General features: G+C 52.3%; 1 protein-coding gene across 1 annotated transcript in view; it reads left to right on the top strand.

The window, feature by feature from the left end:
- The window catches only part of LOC135244084 (cAMP-dependent protein kinase type I-beta regulatory subunit-like), a 53,020-nt gene that overhangs the window by 11,571 nt on the left and 23,949 nt on the right, over positions 1–17,500 (top strand). The window contains exons 3-8 of the mRNA XM_064316283.1: positions 2,278–2,448; positions 5,232–5,323; positions 5,720–5,848; positions 9,660–9,781; positions 14,971–14,981; positions 17,016–17,117. Of these exons, the coding sequence (XP_064172353.1) occupies positions 2,278–2,448; positions 5,232–5,323; positions 5,720–5,848; positions 9,660–9,781; positions 14,971–14,981; positions 17,016–17,117 (627 nt within the window). The remainder of the gene's footprint in view (positions 1–2,277; positions 2,449–5,231; positions 5,324–5,719; positions 5,849–9,659; positions 9,782–14,970; positions 14,982–17,015; positions 17,118–17,500) is intronic.

Below are 17,500 nucleotides of genomic sequence, written 5' to 3'. Positions count from 1 at the left end.
ACATGTCGTCTCTCTCTCTGTTAAGGGGTGGCAGTGTAGATTGAGGCTGAGAGAGAGACTGTCAGAGATGCAGGAGTTGTGTGTGCAGGAGTTGTGACGCTGCAGTGTGTTGGCTCAGGCTCCTCACGTGTTTAGTGATCACTGCAGTGTTTCGGTAGATGGGAGCATGTGCTTTTGTGTGTTTATGTATATACTTTTGTATATTTATGTATGGTTACAGTATGTTTGAGCTTGTGTGTTTGTGTATGGGTATGTATGAGCTTTGTGTGTTTGTGTCTGTTTATGTATGTGCTTTTGTGTGTTTGTGTCTGTTTATGTATGTGCTTTTGTGTGTTTGTGTATGGATATGTATATTCTTTTGTATGTTTGTGTATGAATATGTATCTTCTTTTGTATGTTTGTGTATGGATATGTATATGCTTTTGAGTGTTTGTGTTCATTGGATTTGAGTGTTTGTAATTTATTTGCCCTCCCTTCCTCTATCATACAGAAAAATGATAGTGATGAAAATAAAAAAATGTGCGATGGCTCTTCTCCCTCCGTTTCCATTCTCACTTTCTCTCTCTTCCTTCCCTCTCACTCTCCTGTTTTATTTTCTTTCTCTCTCTCCCCATCTCTCTCTCTCTCCCCATCTCTCTCTTTGTCCCCTCTCTCTCCATCTCTCTCTCCCCTCCCTGTTTCTCTCTGCAGTGAAGCAGGTCAGAGTGCTGATGTTGGTCCTCTGCAGTCTCCCCACTGGGTTTTCAGCCCTGAAGGGTGGCTGCACAGTGCCGTGTGTGTGTGTGCATGTGTGTGTGTGTGCGTGTGTGTGAGTGCGTGTGTGTGCGCCCCTGTGTACGCCTGTGTACGTGCATGCGTGTGTGTGTATCTGAAATAATGGGAACATACCGGTACCTCTAAAGGGGAGAGGGAGAGAGGGACCAATCAGATAAGCCAGTCTGCTAGTGGGCAGGATTGAGAAAGAAGGGAGATCCCCATTGGCTGCCATGCAGTATGTGGTGTAAAATGCTGATGAATGCACAGGGTCAGGGAGCAGCCAGGCGTGAGAGTGTCAGATGCGCAGAGCAGGACTACACAGGGAAATAGCTCTGCCTGAGTCTGTGCAAATCAGCCTTGCTTTCACCTGCAGTGTTCACACACAACACTGCTTAGACCATGTTTTAACACACACATACACTCTCACACACGCGTACACACACTCCAACACGTTCACTATATGACCAAAAGTATCTAGACACCCCTTAGTCTGGGGCTGCTTTTCATGGTTTGAGCTTGGCTCCTTAGTTCCCGTGAAGGCAAATCTTAATGAACATCATGTTCTAGATGTTTCTGTGCTTCCCCAACACACACACACACACACACACAGTTTCTCTCTTGCACATACACACACTCTGTGTGGGACTGCAGTCCTGTGTCTGTGTTATATTATGTTATTACAGATTTTGATGAATTATGCTGCAGCAGCAGCATCAGTACGAGGAGGAACCCAAAATGCCATTAACAGATGCAGCTGCTGAGGTCTGCCTGTGACGTCCTGCAGCCATTTTGGCTCAAAGAGCTGCCATCCGCACGCGCGTGCTGCCATCTCCCCTACTGCGCTTTACTGCGGTCAGCCACGTGTTTACATGCAGTGGCTCTCTGCTCCAGACCACCGCTCGGCATCACTTCCACTGGTTTTATTTTCTCCACGGTAACCCTGTACATAAGTTAATCCCAGTGATTCCTGCGGCTCTTTTCAAACGGTTGTTTTTCTTGGAGTGCCGTCGACTTTTTCTTTTTCTTTTTTTTTTGGAGTGCCGTCGGCTTTTCCGTTGCTGCCTCGTTCCTGGATTAGCCTCTGTCTTTTATAGGCCGTGTTGATCTCTCTCTCTCTCTCTCTCTCTCTCCCTCCCTTTCCCTCTCTCTGTTTCTCTCTCCTGCTCTCCCTCTCTGAATCATTGTTGGCCAGTGTAACCCTTTCCAGCCGTGAATTATACATGGACTGATTACGCTGTGTAGTAACCACGGCGATGTTGGGTCCTCGCCTGAGAGGTGGCGCGAGCATCAGCATCAACCTCAACACCAGTTTTTTGTTTTCTTTTTTGACGAACGTTACAAAAATGTTATTTTTGAAACTCGCACGTAATCAGGTGTTGCTTTGCAGCCGCAGAAATGAACAAAAAAGAGGCATAAATGAAAAATAGATCATCATCATCATCATCGTCGTCGTCATTAAATTTACGTCCCGCCAGGCTCTGATCTAACGACCTGTCCTCTTTCCTCCGCCTCCCCCCACAGGAAGAATGCAAACAGATTCTGGCCCGCCAGAAGTCCAACTCTCAGTCGGATTCCCATGACGACGAGGTGTCCCCGCCCCCCCCGAACCCGGTGGTGAAGGCGCGGCGCCGGCGCGGGGGGGTGAGCGCCGAGGTCTACACCGAGGAGGACGCCGTCAGCTACGTCCGGAAGGTGGGGCCCGCGGACGGACGAACGGACAAACGCAAAAAAGAAAACAAATTTAGTATACAAATGTGTAGTACATTACATTACACTGTGGCCTGCATGCAACCAACGGTTGCCCTTTGAGGTGCCGTGTGTAAGTTTGTTTTTGAACACTTTTATTTGTGTTTGGTCAAATTTCCTTCACATCCCGACAGATAGCGATAGGTTAAAAGCTCTAGGGGCTCTAGATTTCAGGCCCTGAAATCAGCCACTCAAAATTTCACCATGGCTGAATCTTAACAACCAATCAGGACGGCTCTCTGCGAGGAGGCTTGCCTTCCTGCCTGTCAGTCCTGTTGCGTGTTCCCAGTGCTGCCAGAACAGGCAAAGCGAAGCTACGCAGAGCAGAGATACTGCTAAAGCTAAGTTAGCTAGGTTGAGATATTCTAGGCAGCTAACGTTACTACAACACGAACGGCAGAAAAAATCTTTCCAAATAACCTGTTCCGGCTTACACTGACAAAAAAAAAAAAAAAACAAGAAAAGAAAATCTAGCTTTGCCTTGCTTGTTTCTCCAAACTTACACACTGCACCTTTAACTTCGACGTACGTGTACTTGGAAGGGTTGCACTTTTTCTTCACAGACTCCCCAGACTGGGTTTATGAAGAAAAAAGAAAAATCTTTCTTTTAATTGATAGGCAAAGATAAGGACAAGTGTTGAGTGTGAATATGGATATGAATGGGTCATTAACTGTGCTGGTGCTCCCTTGCTCGTTAAAATGTGATTAACGAGGAACAGGCTTAATTAACACCGTAATGAACACGCAGTTAGTGGCGAAATGCCCGGCTTTTTAATTGGAGTGACCCGAGTTGCTGCCCCTGAATGGTGTCGTGCGGGTCAGCGTGTTCCCCGCCTGAACCAATCACCTTTCAGCTGTTTTCTCCAGGTGGATTGACACCCCTAACCGCTGATCTGAGATCAGGTCACACAACCCCTGCGCAGCATACATCCATCTTGTGCTCTTTATATGCAGACTTCCCCCTGATCCAGAGCTGGCTCTCAGGGTAGTGTGCGTTTCCTTTATGAGGTAACAATAGGCCTGCGTTCTATTGGTGGAACTGGCTGAGCACCACAGTTCTAGTTATGGAAGATATAAGAGAGAGAGAGATTCTATTGATTCATGTGGCAAAGTAGTTGGTTGGTGGATCGTTTTGGAGAATATGTGTGAAATCCAATTTTTATTAAAGTGTGGAATCAGGGATAATAAAATAGCAATGACACTTTGGCCAGAGAGGAGTCCCAGCAATCACAGAGGGTGATAAGTCACTGAGCAACCCTGATGGTGACTGGTGGACGCAGTATGTAGACTGCCTCTCTCTTTCACTCCCCAGAAATGATAGATAAGACAACCTGATTCACTGCCCTGGTTTAATTCAGGGCACTCTATCCTGCCATTGGAGACTGTGCTTAACTGGATTAGTTTCCACTGTGATGCCTGGGAGAAAGGTCCCTGCACAGGGCTGTCTGTTCAACAGGCATCACCGTCTACCTGTTATAAATCACTGGCAGTCAGCCCTGGTCCTGGAGAGCTGCAGGGTGGACTTAGCTTGAGTTGTGCCTCAGTGACCTGTTACACAGTTAGATCACCTCAAGACTGGTTTCTTGGGTCTGATTTGGCTGCTGAATTCTGAAGGTAAAACCCGGTAGTGTGTGTGTGTGTTGCGGCTCCTTTCCCGGGTCTGAATCCCAGAGCAGGGCATGGTTCCCTGGGCTCAGCCGCACTCCCACCCTGGGGATGGAAGAGGCCCGCTAGGCCTCGCTGTCCTGCTTCACAGCCAACGGAGCTCTGAACTTCACACTAGTCTGTGCCCCCCCCCCCCCCCAGTAGTTCCCGTGTTTGTGCCACAGCCCCATCCCCCTGCTCCCCCCGTCTTAAATATACAGCCCTAGTGGTGGCAGATGAGGGTTTGTGAAATAGATGTTGTTTTTTTTGTTGTTTTTTTTTTTGAGGGGCATGAAGTTCTCATCCTGTGAGCAAACGGTCCTCTTCATGGTCAGCCATCTGTTACTGCGGCTTAATTAGAGCCTGGCTAGTCCCTGCTGCTCTCTCAGGCACGGTGTGACTCACTTTCTCTCTCTCTCTCTCTCTCTCCCTCTCTCTTTCTCCCTCTCCCTCTCCATCTCTCTCTCTCTCCCTCTCTCTCCATCTCTCTCTTTCTCTCTCTCCGTCTCCATCTCTCTCTCTCTCTCCCTCTCTCTTTCTCTCTCTCCTCATCCCTCTATTTGGTATTGTTTCTAGTGTGGGAACACGTGGAGTTCTTCTGGGAGCCACAGACAGCTCCCAGAATGCCACCGACAGCTCCCAGAATGCCACAGTTAGAATCGGGGGTGGGCCTTTGTAGTGGGCCCTGCAGAAATCCGGCGGATTAGCCCCAAAGCTGGAGACCGCGTCCCACAGCTTTGATCTATTTTCTGTTCCCCCTCTCAGCATTCAGAAATGAATGAAGGAGAGAGAGAATGCTGTGGTCTGCCTGCGGAGTAATAGTGTGCCCACACGCACGTACGCATGGACTCATACACAGCAATGCACACACTTACACACAGATACACAGGCAGAGTGCACACTCAGGAACACACACATGTCCTTTGATCTATACACACATCTCACTCACTAATAAATACCAATACAGGGAGAAAGAGAGTGAGAGAGGGAGAATGGGATAGAGGGACAGTCTATGTGCGTGCGTGTGTGTGTGTGTGTGTGTGTGTGCGAGTTCCTATCCCAGCTTGTGCTCTGTCCCCCTACAGGTGATCCCTAAGGACTACAAGACCATGACTGCTCTGGCCAAGGCCATCTCCAAGAACGTGCTCTTCGCTCACCTTGATGACAACGAGAGGAGGTAAGGAGACCCCCCCCCCCCACCTCCCCCCCCCAGGTGTGCCTCTCTGCGCGGGACGGTGCTCTCCGCCCTGCTGGTGTAGGCTGGGAGGGGGACAGACAGACAGACAGACAGACGGACTGTGCTTTGCTGCCTCTGCTTTGTGCCTGCTGTTGCCGTGGTTACGTGAAAGCGGAAAATGAACAGTTGGCTGATCAGGGGTGCGTTAAAGTGCCGGAGGGGGCGAAGCGCGTTCGGAACGCGGCGACTCGGCGCGGGGTTGGCTCCGTCCAAATACGAGGGACGCCGCGAAACGCGAAGCGGCAGCCGCAGCGGGAGCAGAACAAACGAAACCCTCGCCCCGTCGGCTCACCCCCCCCAGATACGCCCCCCACCCCTCGGCTCTCCGTCCGACAGCTGGGCGGAGCCGCGGCGCTGGGAACACTCGCGGAAGACTCCGACCGCGACCAAACAGCGTTTCACTGGCGAGGAGAATCCATTACTGCACACCAGCACGCTGCAGAGAACAATCCAGATCTTTCCAGGGTGGGAGGCAGTGTGTGTGTGTGTGTGTGTGTGTGTGTGTGTGTGTGTGTGTGTGTGTGTGTGTGTGTGTGTGTGTGTGTGTGTGTGTGTGTGTGTGTGTGTGTGTGTGTGTGTGTGTGTGTGTGTGTGTGTGTGTGTGTGTGTGTGTGTGTGTGTGTGGGTGTGTGGGTGTGTTTCTCCATTCTAATCAGCTGAGCATGCACTTCTGTTACATGCATGAACAGCAGGCAGTACCGTTACATGCATGAACAGCAGGCAGTACTGTTACACGCGTGACCAGCAGGCAGTAATGTTACACGCGTGACCGCAGTAATGTTACACGCGTGACCAGCAGGCAGTACCTTTACACGCGTGACCAGCAGGCAGTACCGTTACACGCGTGACCAGCAGGCAGTAATGTTACACGCGTGACCAGCAGGCAGTAATGTTACACGCGGGACCAGCAGGCAGTAATGTTACACGCGTGACCAGCAGGCAGTACCGTTACACGCGTGACCAGCAGGCAGTACCGTTACACGCGTGACCAGCAGGCAGTAATGTTACACGCGGGACCAGCAGGCAGTAATGTTACGCGGCTGACGCACAGCGTCGCTTGCGTTCCCCGCGGCGTCCTTCGCTGCCCGCTGAGCGTGCTCGTGTGTGACGGGGCCCTGTGCAGCATCACAGATGCATCCCTGAAGTAAGCGTTCGGTTTCTGTTAACGGGAGGGAGGCGGAGTATTTGACAGGTTCCACAACAAAACTCTTTACAGCAATATTCCAACACAATCATCGAAAAACCATACAAGGCTTAACCACAAATACGTTAAAAAAAAAAAAACACCGCATCAGCTGAAACCGCGTGCTGTACCGATCAGACAGCGTACAGTACCAGCACGATCAGAGAACATGAAGACCGTGCAAAACGAGCAGATCGGCGAGCACCGAAGGGCATTAAGTGCGTGACTGCATGTGCAGATTCAGCATGCTGACTGCTGCGGGGATGAAAGAGACTGGATGACGGGACCCCGGATTTACTGCCTGAGGCTAGGAGCTCAGACTGCCTGTGCCGGGGGTGGGGGAAGAAACGAAAATGCGGTGAAAAAAATCAAGAAACGAGAAGAAATCCGGCCCTGAACCGCAGACGAGGCCCCCTGATTGGCTGGCGATTGATGTCTGAGAAATTACCAAGTGCCTCACACAAGGCCCCCCTGATTGGCTGGAATCTGTGGTTTCCAAGGTTAATGAATGCGATTGACGGGCGCTCCTGATTGGCCGGCGCTGCCGTGTGGCTCACGGCCCTGGCAGGCAGACGGGCGCTCCTGATTGGCCGGCGCTGCCGTGTGACTCACGGCCCTGGCAGGCAGACAGGCGCTCCTGATTGGCCGGCGCTGCCGTGTGACTCACGGCCCTGGCTGGCTTTGTAAGGGGAAGCAGCTTGAGCCATTACTCACTCGGCTTTTATGTAAGCCGAACGGCCCTGATTTGTTCTTCCCATTATCACCTCCGCGCTATCGCTCTGCTCCTGACGGACGGAGAGAGAAGGAGCCTGCCGTCGCTGCGCCTCCTCGGCAGAGTGAGGGAGGGAGGGAGGGGGTCTGAGCCTGTGTGAAACCGTGCGTCCGTCCGTCCGTCCCCATTTCCCCCCCCCTGAAACAGGCCCCTCTGTTCTCTGATCCGGTCGGCTTCTTCCCGGCGTGCCCGTTACCGTGTCGACGCCGGGCCGGGGCTGTGCCGCCCCTCTCTGGGGTTAAACGGCTGTCTGTCTGCCGCCGCCGCCGCCGCCTAAGATCACCGGCTCACCGGGGGGGGGTGTGAGGTGGTGGGGGGGGGGTTGGGGTGGGTATGGTGTGGGGGGTGGGTATGTGTGGGGGGCGGGGGTGTGTGTAGGTGGATGCGGGGAGGATTGGGAGTGGCGTACCTGTGTCTGTCACGCCTGGCCTTCACAGTAGACAGAGCTCTAACAGCAGGGGCTAGTCCTCCAGTCCTACAGAAATGTTTGTTCCTCACACACAAAAACTCACAAAAACACACACTTACACACACACACACAGAAACACAAAAGCACGCACACACACACACATATAGACACTCACACACATACACACACACACACAGAAACACAAAAGCACGCACACACACACATAGACACACACACACTCACACACATATACACACACACACACAGAAACACAAAAGCACGCACGCACAAACACACACACACACAAACCCTACACAAAACAACGCACACACACACACACACACACACACACACACCCTACACACGCACGCACAAACACACGCGCACACACACACACACACACACGCAGCTGCGGTCGCAGGCCAGCCTCTCTCTGGCTGCGCACAGGTCAGCATTGTGTGCAGGCAGAGCTCCATACTTGCTGGAATCTGGGTCACAGTCCTGACACGCTTCCATCTGGGTCAGTCTGGGCTCATTTCCAAAAGAAGGACATGCACCCTTGTGCTGGTCTGCACGTCCAAGCTGAGACCCCCTGCCACTGTCCCTGGGCCCCCGGGCCCCGCTCCCCGGCCCCGGTCCCTCACTTGACCCCAGCGGGTTCACTGTAGTCAGGGCTGAATGAGTCCACCTGCCTCATAAACTTTGTGAACAGAATCCCCGCTGTTGTATGACCTTGACTCATTGGCACAGGTACAGTGCCTGTGTACCGCACCCCCCCCCCCCCCCCACCACCCCATCTCACCTTTCTCAGAGCTCAGCCTCACCTGAGCGCTCACCTGGCACAGGTACTCTCAGGTAGGCTGGCTCTACTGGCACACACACACACGCACACACACACACAGACACATATAAATGCACACGTACATGCACATACACACTGACATGTTCACACGCACGTACACTCTGACATATGTATATATATATACACACACACACGCACATACACACATTTATCACCAGATCTCTTTCCTTATGACCTGAAATCTCCCCATTAGCTAATTGCACACCTTGCTTTTCAGATTTCTCCCTTTTTGTTTTCTTTTGAAAGCGAGTGCGTCAGATAAGATAAGCAGGACGATAACCCTGCGGAGTGTGTGTGTGTGTGTGTGTGTGTGTGTGTGTGTGTACAGGTGGTCATGCAGACTGCAGGTCTTTTTAGGGAGAGGTACGGGACTGTAACCGAAACCCCGGGCGATAGGACGGGTGTGCACAGGTGCGCTCTTGGCGATTTTGGCGGAGATTACGTCGGCTTGTCGCGCGCGCCCTGCCGCGATTGGCCGGAGATTGGGCGCTGGGCCGATGGGCCGATACCGCCGGGGCGCGACACCGCGCGGCTCCTTATCGCCGGCCCAAACACGCGCCCGCGCTCCCCGCCTCGCCTCACCGCTATCGGGCTATCGGGCTTCCTGCGGATCTGATACGGTATCCCCGCCACCGAAACATCAGCACCCCTGCGCACCTGAGCAAATCCCCGCGGTGGCCGACCGGGTCCCGGCAGGGCAAATATTTGTGTGGGGCGGCCGCGGCAGGTGTGGAACAGGGTTTCATTTCCAGTAGCGGGTTTGTTCGTTTCAGTTTTAAACGCTAATGCTGTGCTGGTTTTCCGAACCTGCTCTGGGACTGTGGACAGGAAATCATCATGCTTGCAGTGGCACAGTGCAATGCTGTGGAAGCACTGAGATCTGTACAAAATTGCACATTTGTCCCCATAAAATAAGTGCAAAAATAAGAAAGTAAATTTGTTAATTTGCTTAATGATAAAGTACTGAATTAATGAGGAAACAGAGAAGCACAGGTTAGTAACAGGACATGCGGAAAGCATGAGGCGGTTTGTGTTTTCCTCTGTGTGCAGGGTGGAGGTCGGGCGTTTTTCGACCTCATATCGCCCAATCCTCTCTGACCAGGAGTGGCAGTCGGTGCAGTCTCTCTTCGACGTCCCTCAGTTCTCCCCCTGTTCCTCCCTCTCCACCTCAGGCCCGTCAGAGCCGCTCTGTGAAACCTCTGTTTTCCTTCTTCCTGCCGCAGAGCCGCTCTGTGAACCTGTTTTCTGTCTGGACATGAGTGGGCTCGCGCAGGTGTTCAGGATGTGCCAGGGTCAGAGAGGTGTGCCAGGGTCAGGGTTATGTTCCAGGGTCAGAGAGGTGTGCCAGGGTCAGGGAGATGTGCCAGGGTCAGAGAGGTGTGCCAGAGTCAGGGTTATGTGCCAGGGTCAGGGTTATGTGCCAGGGTCATGGGTTATGTGCCAGGGTCAGGGAGGTGTGCCAGGGTCAGGGTTATGTACCAGGGTCAGGGAGGTGTGCCAGGGTCAGGGTTATGTGCCAGGGTCAGGGAGGTGTACCAGGGTCAGGGTTATGTGCCAGGGTCAGGGAGGTGTGCCAGAGTCAGGGTTATGTGCCAGGGTCAGAGAGGTGTGCCAGGGTCAGGGTTATGTGCCAGGGTGATGGGTTGGGCCTTTTCTACCTGCAGTGTAGTGACGGAAACGTTGTTCAGACCTGCTCCTTTCACATGGAGGGCTTCTGTTTTGTGTCAGACAACATGCTATAAGCACTGCACTGTTAATCTGGGAGGCTGTTTCTGAGTACAATCACAGTAATGGTGAATGACAGCTCAAAGGCAGCCATGATGGTTATTCCTGCGTGCAGACTTGGAGACTGGGGTTTTAATACTCAGGTTAAGACCCATTTCAGCGGCTCGGAGAACCTCTGCCATTTGACCTGTGCACTCTGACCTATGACTTCCCATTAGCCGTTTGCTGACAGACTGCTGACATCTTGGCTTTTTGGCCATTTTGAAAGAGCTTAATCTTTTCCAACTGGGAAGCACATTTTACACGAGTATAAATTTTGAACAAGCTGAACTATCCGGCAGCTGTGCTCTTGTGCACTCAGCTATTCGGGTAGCTGTGCTGGATGAAGGAGCAGTAAAATCCAGAAAAACATTAGCCACAGCGCTGTCCACACCAGAGACCGGAGTGTAACAGGTGGTCTCACACTGCCTGCTGTTACACAGACACAACCTCTAGGGGGTGCAGTTTCTCCCCCAAAAAAGCTTTAAAGGGGGACTTGCAGGGGGATTAGTAATAATCAAGCTAATTAGTGTTGGGGATGGTGGGGGGGGGAGCTGGGAGCTGGGAAAAGTGCCTGAGATCTGATCTTTCCTTGGTTACCATTTTTATTTTCTTGTTATTATTTTATTTTATTTTTTTCACTTGGTTACCATTTTTGGCTAGCAGTGTGTGAAAGCCATTAATCTCTTCTTCTCTAGTATTCTAATTTCAATCGAATTTTATTTGCATCTCGCTTTTCACGAAAATTGTCACAGTATGGTTTACCTTGGCCTAAACACCCACAGAACAAGCCAGAGTCAACAGTGGCGATGCATTATTGTGACAGAACTGTTGAACCGAATACTGGAAATGCTGTATCGTTGCCATATTTCACAGTTATGGTGGAGTGTCGCCACGTACAGTGCAGTGTAATTACACTGTGGTGAGGGAAGTCGTGTTACGCAGCTTACTGGATTTCCCTCTCTGTTGGACGCTGTACTTCTCTGTTTCATATTTGCCCAGTGAGTAATGATGATGATGTTGATGGTGTGTGATGTTTCCACAGTCCTTGCCAGTGCTTCCAGCAGGTGTGTGTGTGTGTGTGTGTGTGTGTTTCTGAGAAGCTCTGTGTGTATGTGTATGAGGGAAAGAGTGTGTGCGGGAATGTTTGTGTGTGTGTCTGTGTGAGCGAGAGTGTGTGTGTGAGAATGTGTGTGAGTGCGTGTGTGTGTGTCTTTGAGTGCGTGTGTGGTTGTGTTTGTGTGTGTGTGTGTGTGTGTGTGTGTGTGTGTGTGTGTGTGTGTGTGTATGTGTGTGCTGGAGTCAGTTTTAAACCCCAGGAGCCACACTGACGAAAGCAAACAGGAAAGAACACTAATGAACCCAGCACAGACTCACACATTTCTCTCTCTCGCGTCCCTGGGGACTGTGTGTGAGTGTGTGTGTTTCTTTGTCTCTGTGTCTGCGTGCGTATGTGTTTACTTGTACTTGGCTGGTTATTCCTGTAATGTGTGTGTTCAGCTGGTCGTATGTAATGTGTGTGTTTGGTTTGTAGTCCCTGTAATGTGTATGTTTGGCTGGCAGTCCCGATAATATCTGTGTTTGATTGGTAGTGTGGGGCGTGGTGGTGGGGACGCATGTGCGGGGAATCACTGCATCCCTGCTTAGCTCCACCCCACCGCCACCCCCACCCCACCCCTCCTCTCCGAACACCTCACATGCCCCCCCCCCACAAACTCCCCCAAAGGCGACCCAGCTGCACCAGCGTGTGGTTTAAGACTCACGCGCATGTGTACGCCTCCTGTCTGTTTCGGGTGGAACCCTCTGTCCTGGAGGCCGGGCGTGTCAGACGGAGTCTGACTGGGCCTCACGGCGAGTTTCCGCCCGGCTTAACGGCGGCTCTTCATCACCGGAAACGAAAAGCGCGTCCTTTTCAAATCACGAGGAACGGAAATGCCAAAATCCGGGCAAAAAAAAAAAAGCAGAGCTCCCTCCCTCTGAGCCCCTCTAATCGCAGCTTGGACGAAAGAGTGATGGATGGAGAGGGAGAGAGGGAGAGGGAGAGATGGAGAGAGAGAGAGATGGAGAGAGAGAGAGAGGGAGATGGAGAGAGAGAGAGAGGAGGCCGTGCTGTAGGGCAGGAATTCGCGCCTGTTGAGTTCGGCACGGCGTGACTCAGCCGCGTGCGGGCGCATGGAAATCTTTCGCCGTGGGGAAAGGCGTGTAATCCGGACCTGAGGAGCTCCACGGCGTTGCACCGCCCCTGGGGGGGGGGGGCGAGGGGAGGCTGGGTATTCACAGAGAGGAAACAGCCCTGTCACAGCAGCGTCTGAACTGCGTGTGTGTGTCCATGTGTGTGTGCATGTCTGTACGTGTGTGTGTGCGTGTTTGTGCGTTGGTGTGCGCGTGTGAATGTTTTCATGACAGCAGCTGGGCTGATCGTGATGTCACACTGTGATGTCACTCTTATGGACTTCATCAGGGCCTTGGACTGGTTCTCGTTGGATCAGCACAGTTGTGGTCATTACCAGCGGGACTGTCATAACCAACAAAACGTCAGTGCTGTCCAGACCATCCTAAAAAGATGTTAACTGGTTTGATGAAGCACTTGTGGCACGTCCTCTCGGGGGCACACACACACACACACACACACACACAGTCATGCTCGCACTGACACAAACACATGGACACGCACACACATACGCAGGTAAAGGTTCTCTCTCCCAGGGTGTCTCTGTGTTGAGGGAGCGTGGAGTGACAGAGAGAGAGAGGTAGTGAGAGAGAGAGGTGGAGAGAGAGAGGTAGCGAGAGAGAGAGAGAGAGAGTAGTGTATTCTCTGAGGGAAGCCTGTTGTGTAAATAGCCTTCACTCTTCACACTTGACAATAGACAATTTGTGCAGAGATCACAGACTCAAATCCTCCCTCTGAGAGCAATGAGAGTGAGAGAGAGAGAGAGAGAGAGAGGACAGGACAGGACAGTTTCAGGTGTGATTTTGCTTGTGTGTTATATTTGTGCCGATGGAAATGAGGTATAGACAAATGTTCTCAGGTGGAGGTGAGACACATGGAGAGGTTCACAGGTGGAGGTGAGACACACGGAGAGGTTCACAGGTGGAGGTGAGACACACGGAGAGGTTCACAGGTGGAGGTGAGACACACGGAGAGGTTCACAGGTGGAGGTGAGACACACGGAGAGATTCACAGGTGGAGGTGAGACACACGGAGAGGTTCACAGGTGGAGGTGAGACACACGGAGAGGTTCACAGGTGGAGGTGAGACACACGGAGAGGTTCACAGGTGGAGGTGAGACACACGGAGAGGTTCACAGGTGGAGGTGAGACACACGGAGAGGTTCTCAGGTGGAGGTGAGACACACGGAGAGGTTCACGGGTGGAGGTGAGACACATGGAGAGGTTCTCAGGTGGAGGTGAGACACATGGAGAGGTTCTCAGGTGGAGGTGAGACACATGGAGAGGTTCTCAGGTGGAGGTGAGACACATGGACAGATTCTCAGGTGGAGGTGAGACACAAAGAGAGGTTCACAGGTGGAGGTGAGACACACGGAGAGGTTCACAGGTGGAGGTGAGACACATGGAGAGGTTCTCAGGTGGAGGTGAGACACATGGAGAGGTTCACAGGTGGAGGTGAGACACATGGAGAGGTTCTCAGGTGGAGGTGAGACACATGGACAGATTCTCAGGTGGAGGTGAGACACAAAGAGGTTCACAGGTGGAGGTGAGACATGGAGAGGTTCTCAGGTGGAGGTGAGACACACAGAGAGGTTCACAGGTGGAGGTGAGACACATGGAGAGGTTCTCAGGTGGAGGTGAGAGACATGGAGAGGTTCACAGGTGGAGGTGAGACACATGGAGAGGTTCTCAGGTGGAGGTGAGACACAAAGAGGTTCACAGGTGGAGGTGAGACACATGGAGAGGTTCTCAGGTGGAGGTGAGACACATGGACAGATTCTCAGGTGGAGGTGAGACACAAAGAGAGGTTCACAGGTGGAGGTGAGACACATGGACAGATTCTCAGGTGGAGGTGAGACACAAAGAGAGGTTCTCAGGTGGAGGTGAGACACATGGAGAGATTCTCAGGTGGAGGTGAGACACATGGAGAGGTTCACAGGTGGAGGTGAGACACATGGAGAGATTCTCAGGTGGAGGTGTGACAGACAGATTCTCAGGTGGAGGTGAGACACACAGACAGATTCTCAGGTGGAGGTGAGACACACAGACAGATTCTCAGGTGGAGGTGAGAGACAGAGACAGATTCTCAGGTGGAGGTGAGAGACCGAGAGATTCTCAGACACATGGAGATTGAGGCTTAAGTCCTATCAGAACTTGGTTCATTTGGGACTTTTCTTTTCAGTGGGTGAAGAATCCTTAATTTCTTTGTCCTGGGGCACGCTTTTGAACCGAGCTGAGAGAGACAGAGCCAGAGAGAGAGGCAGAGAGAGAGGGGGAGAGAGAGGAGAGTGAAAAAGGAATAGAGATTTGAATGTTTGCAGTCTGACATCATGAGATGTTTTGACTGACCCCTCATCCCACAGCACAGATAACCCTGTTCAGACAGTGTTTTCTGTGTTTAATTTTTATTTAATGTTTCCTCTTTCAGGTTGTGAGAGGGTGAGGGGGAGTGACGGAGTGAGTGTGGATTGCAGATGGCAAGCTGCAGTTTTATATTTACTGCTTGTAAAGACCTACATTTGGCTTGATTTTATTTATTTCTTTTTTTTCTTTTTAAAGAGTTTGTTCACATGAAGTGAAAGGTATTTGAGTCATGCCCCCCCCCCCCCCAGACAAAGGGGTTTCCTACATACCTTCCAAGTGCCGGTAGGGCTATAACCTCAAGCTTCCTTCAGGAGTGGGGTTGCATGGGCAGAAGGTGGCAGTGTCCTGATTAAGTCGGTAAAGCTTGAAAATGCTGACACACTTCCACCTTTGGCACCCCGCCCCCCTCTGCAGCCCCCCTCCTGCCTTGTCTGTGGTTTTGGGAGGGGAGAAGGCGAGGGGGGGGGGGTGTGCGGGCGTGAGGCGCTGCACGTTCTTCGTTCCTGTCATTAGCGCTGTTGTCACCGCGCCCGTCTTTGTCGGGGTCCTAATGGGGCTTTGTGTGGGCGAGGGAGAGCGCGGCTCATTAGTTGGGCGGGAGGTGGCCGGTAGCGGCTCCCACCGTTAGCCGTCGTGCCGAGACACCCTAAATACGGGGGGTACCTCCGCCTGGGGGGGGGGGGCTCTGACGCAGTCGGGGCTGCCTTGACAACCATCGGCAGCGATCTGTACCCACGTTGACAGAAATACCCGCCGTGGGCACGAGTTACCGCTGCGTTTGTTAGCGCGGAGCCGCATTGTTCTGGCCTGGCAGCGGCCCGCAGGCGCATGGCGCTCCAGCCCCGGCCCCGCTCTGAATAAGCCCGCTGGCGGCGTGGCGACGTGCCGCTCTGGAGGTTTACAGCCCAGCTCCGGGAGCGCCGCTTCTTTTCATGTCGAGGCCTGTTGCCGTGGAGACGTGAAGGGGGGTCGTTCATTAGCAGCTCCAGCTTTGGCCCGCTCGGGCCGTCTGAGATTGGCCCTGTTTCTCAGCGCTAATGCTAATGCTACGCTGGCCCTGTTTTTCAGTGCTAATGCTAACGCTATGCTGGCCCAGGTTTTCAGTGCTAATGCTAACACTATGCTGGACCTGTTTTTCAATGCTAATGCTAACGCTATGCTGGCCCAGGTTTTCAGTGCTAATGCTAACACTATGCTGGACCTGTTTTTCAGTGCTAATGCTAACGCTACGCTGGCCCTGTTTCTCAGTGCTAATGCTAACGCTACGCTGTGATGTTGATCCCTCCATTTCAGCGTGACTTTTGTCAAAGTTGAGATGGTACCAGAGATAAACAGCAGCGTTTGTATGTCACCGAATGTGCCTTACTGTGAGGCTGTCTCTGTTAACCCGTGAACGTTTTAACATTCAGTATTTATGCTAAATGTTGGTGAAACGACAGTGAGTGTGTAACTGCGTGTGTGTGTCTGTCTGTTTTCTGTCTGTGTGTGCGTGTGTATGTGCTTGCGCGCGTGTGTGTGTGTGTGTGTGTGTGTGTTATATATATTGGGGTACAGGCAGTATGCAGACTTGGTTGTGCTCTCTCCTTGGTTGGTCTGTGTTGGGTGTGTAAATGGGTATGTAGAAGGTGTGTAAATGGGTGTGTAAAAGGTGTGTAAATGGGTGTCCGCTGCAGGTGTTGCCGTCCGAGTGGCGGTTGCGCTGTGGCTAGGTGTCGCCTCACGTGGGTGTGTAAGTGGCATGTGTTATAGTTGATAAACACCAGGTGTGATGAAGTGTGTACTGGCGTGTGCTCGGTGTTAATGGGCCGGGTGATGTTTGACGTTGTAAGGTGTGTAATGTAAATCGGGGACGTGAGTGTGTAAAAGGTGTGTAAAAGGTGTGTAAATGGGTGTGTAGACGGTGTGTGAATGTGTGTGTAAAAGGTGTGTAAATGGGTGTATAGAAGGTGTGTAAATGGGTGTGTAAAAGGTGTGTAAATGGGTGTGTAAAAGGTGTGTAAATGGGTGTGTAGAAGGTGTGTAAAAGGTGTGTAAATGGGTGTGTAAAAGGTGTGTAAATGGGTGTGTGAATGGGTGTGTAAAAGGTGTGTAAATGGGTGTCCGCTGCAGGTGTTGCCGTCCGAGTGGCGGTTGCGCTGGGCGCTCCAGGTGCTCGCCCTCACGCTGGGGCAGGAAGTGGCCCTGCTTTATATCCCTTATAAACCACTCCAGGTGTGGACTGAAGGTGTCCGGCTGCTGCGTCGGTTTAATTGGGCCGGGCTGATGTTTGCTTTAACGCCGTCCCGTCCGCCTTCCCCAATGTCAAATCCAGGGGACCGGGAGCGAGAGAAGCCTGCCGGACCCCCAGGCTAACCCCGGGGGGGGGGGGGGTGTGTGATCCCCGTTTACTCTGGCACCTCCCACCCAGATCTCCCCTATTGTCCTCAGTCTGTTAGGGCGAGCTTGCCTACGGGGCTTTAAATTCAAACACCTGCTCATAAAGCCGTTTGGACACCCAGGAGAGCCCCCCCCAGCCCCCCCCCGCAATGACGTCCCTGCCAGGGTACTCCTCACCCGTGGGTCGCTGGAGTGAAACATTTTCTGTGTGGAAGTGA

The sequence above is a fragment of the Anguilla rostrata genome, chromosome 17 (assembly GCF_018555375.3).
Source record: "Anguilla rostrata isolate EN2019 chromosome 17, ASM1855537v3, whole genome shotgun sequence".
Lineage (NCBI taxonomy): Eukaryota > Metazoa > Chordata > Actinopteri > Anguilliformes > Anguillidae > Anguilla > Anguilla rostrata.
This window is presented reverse-complemented; position numbering and strand designations above follow the sequence as displayed.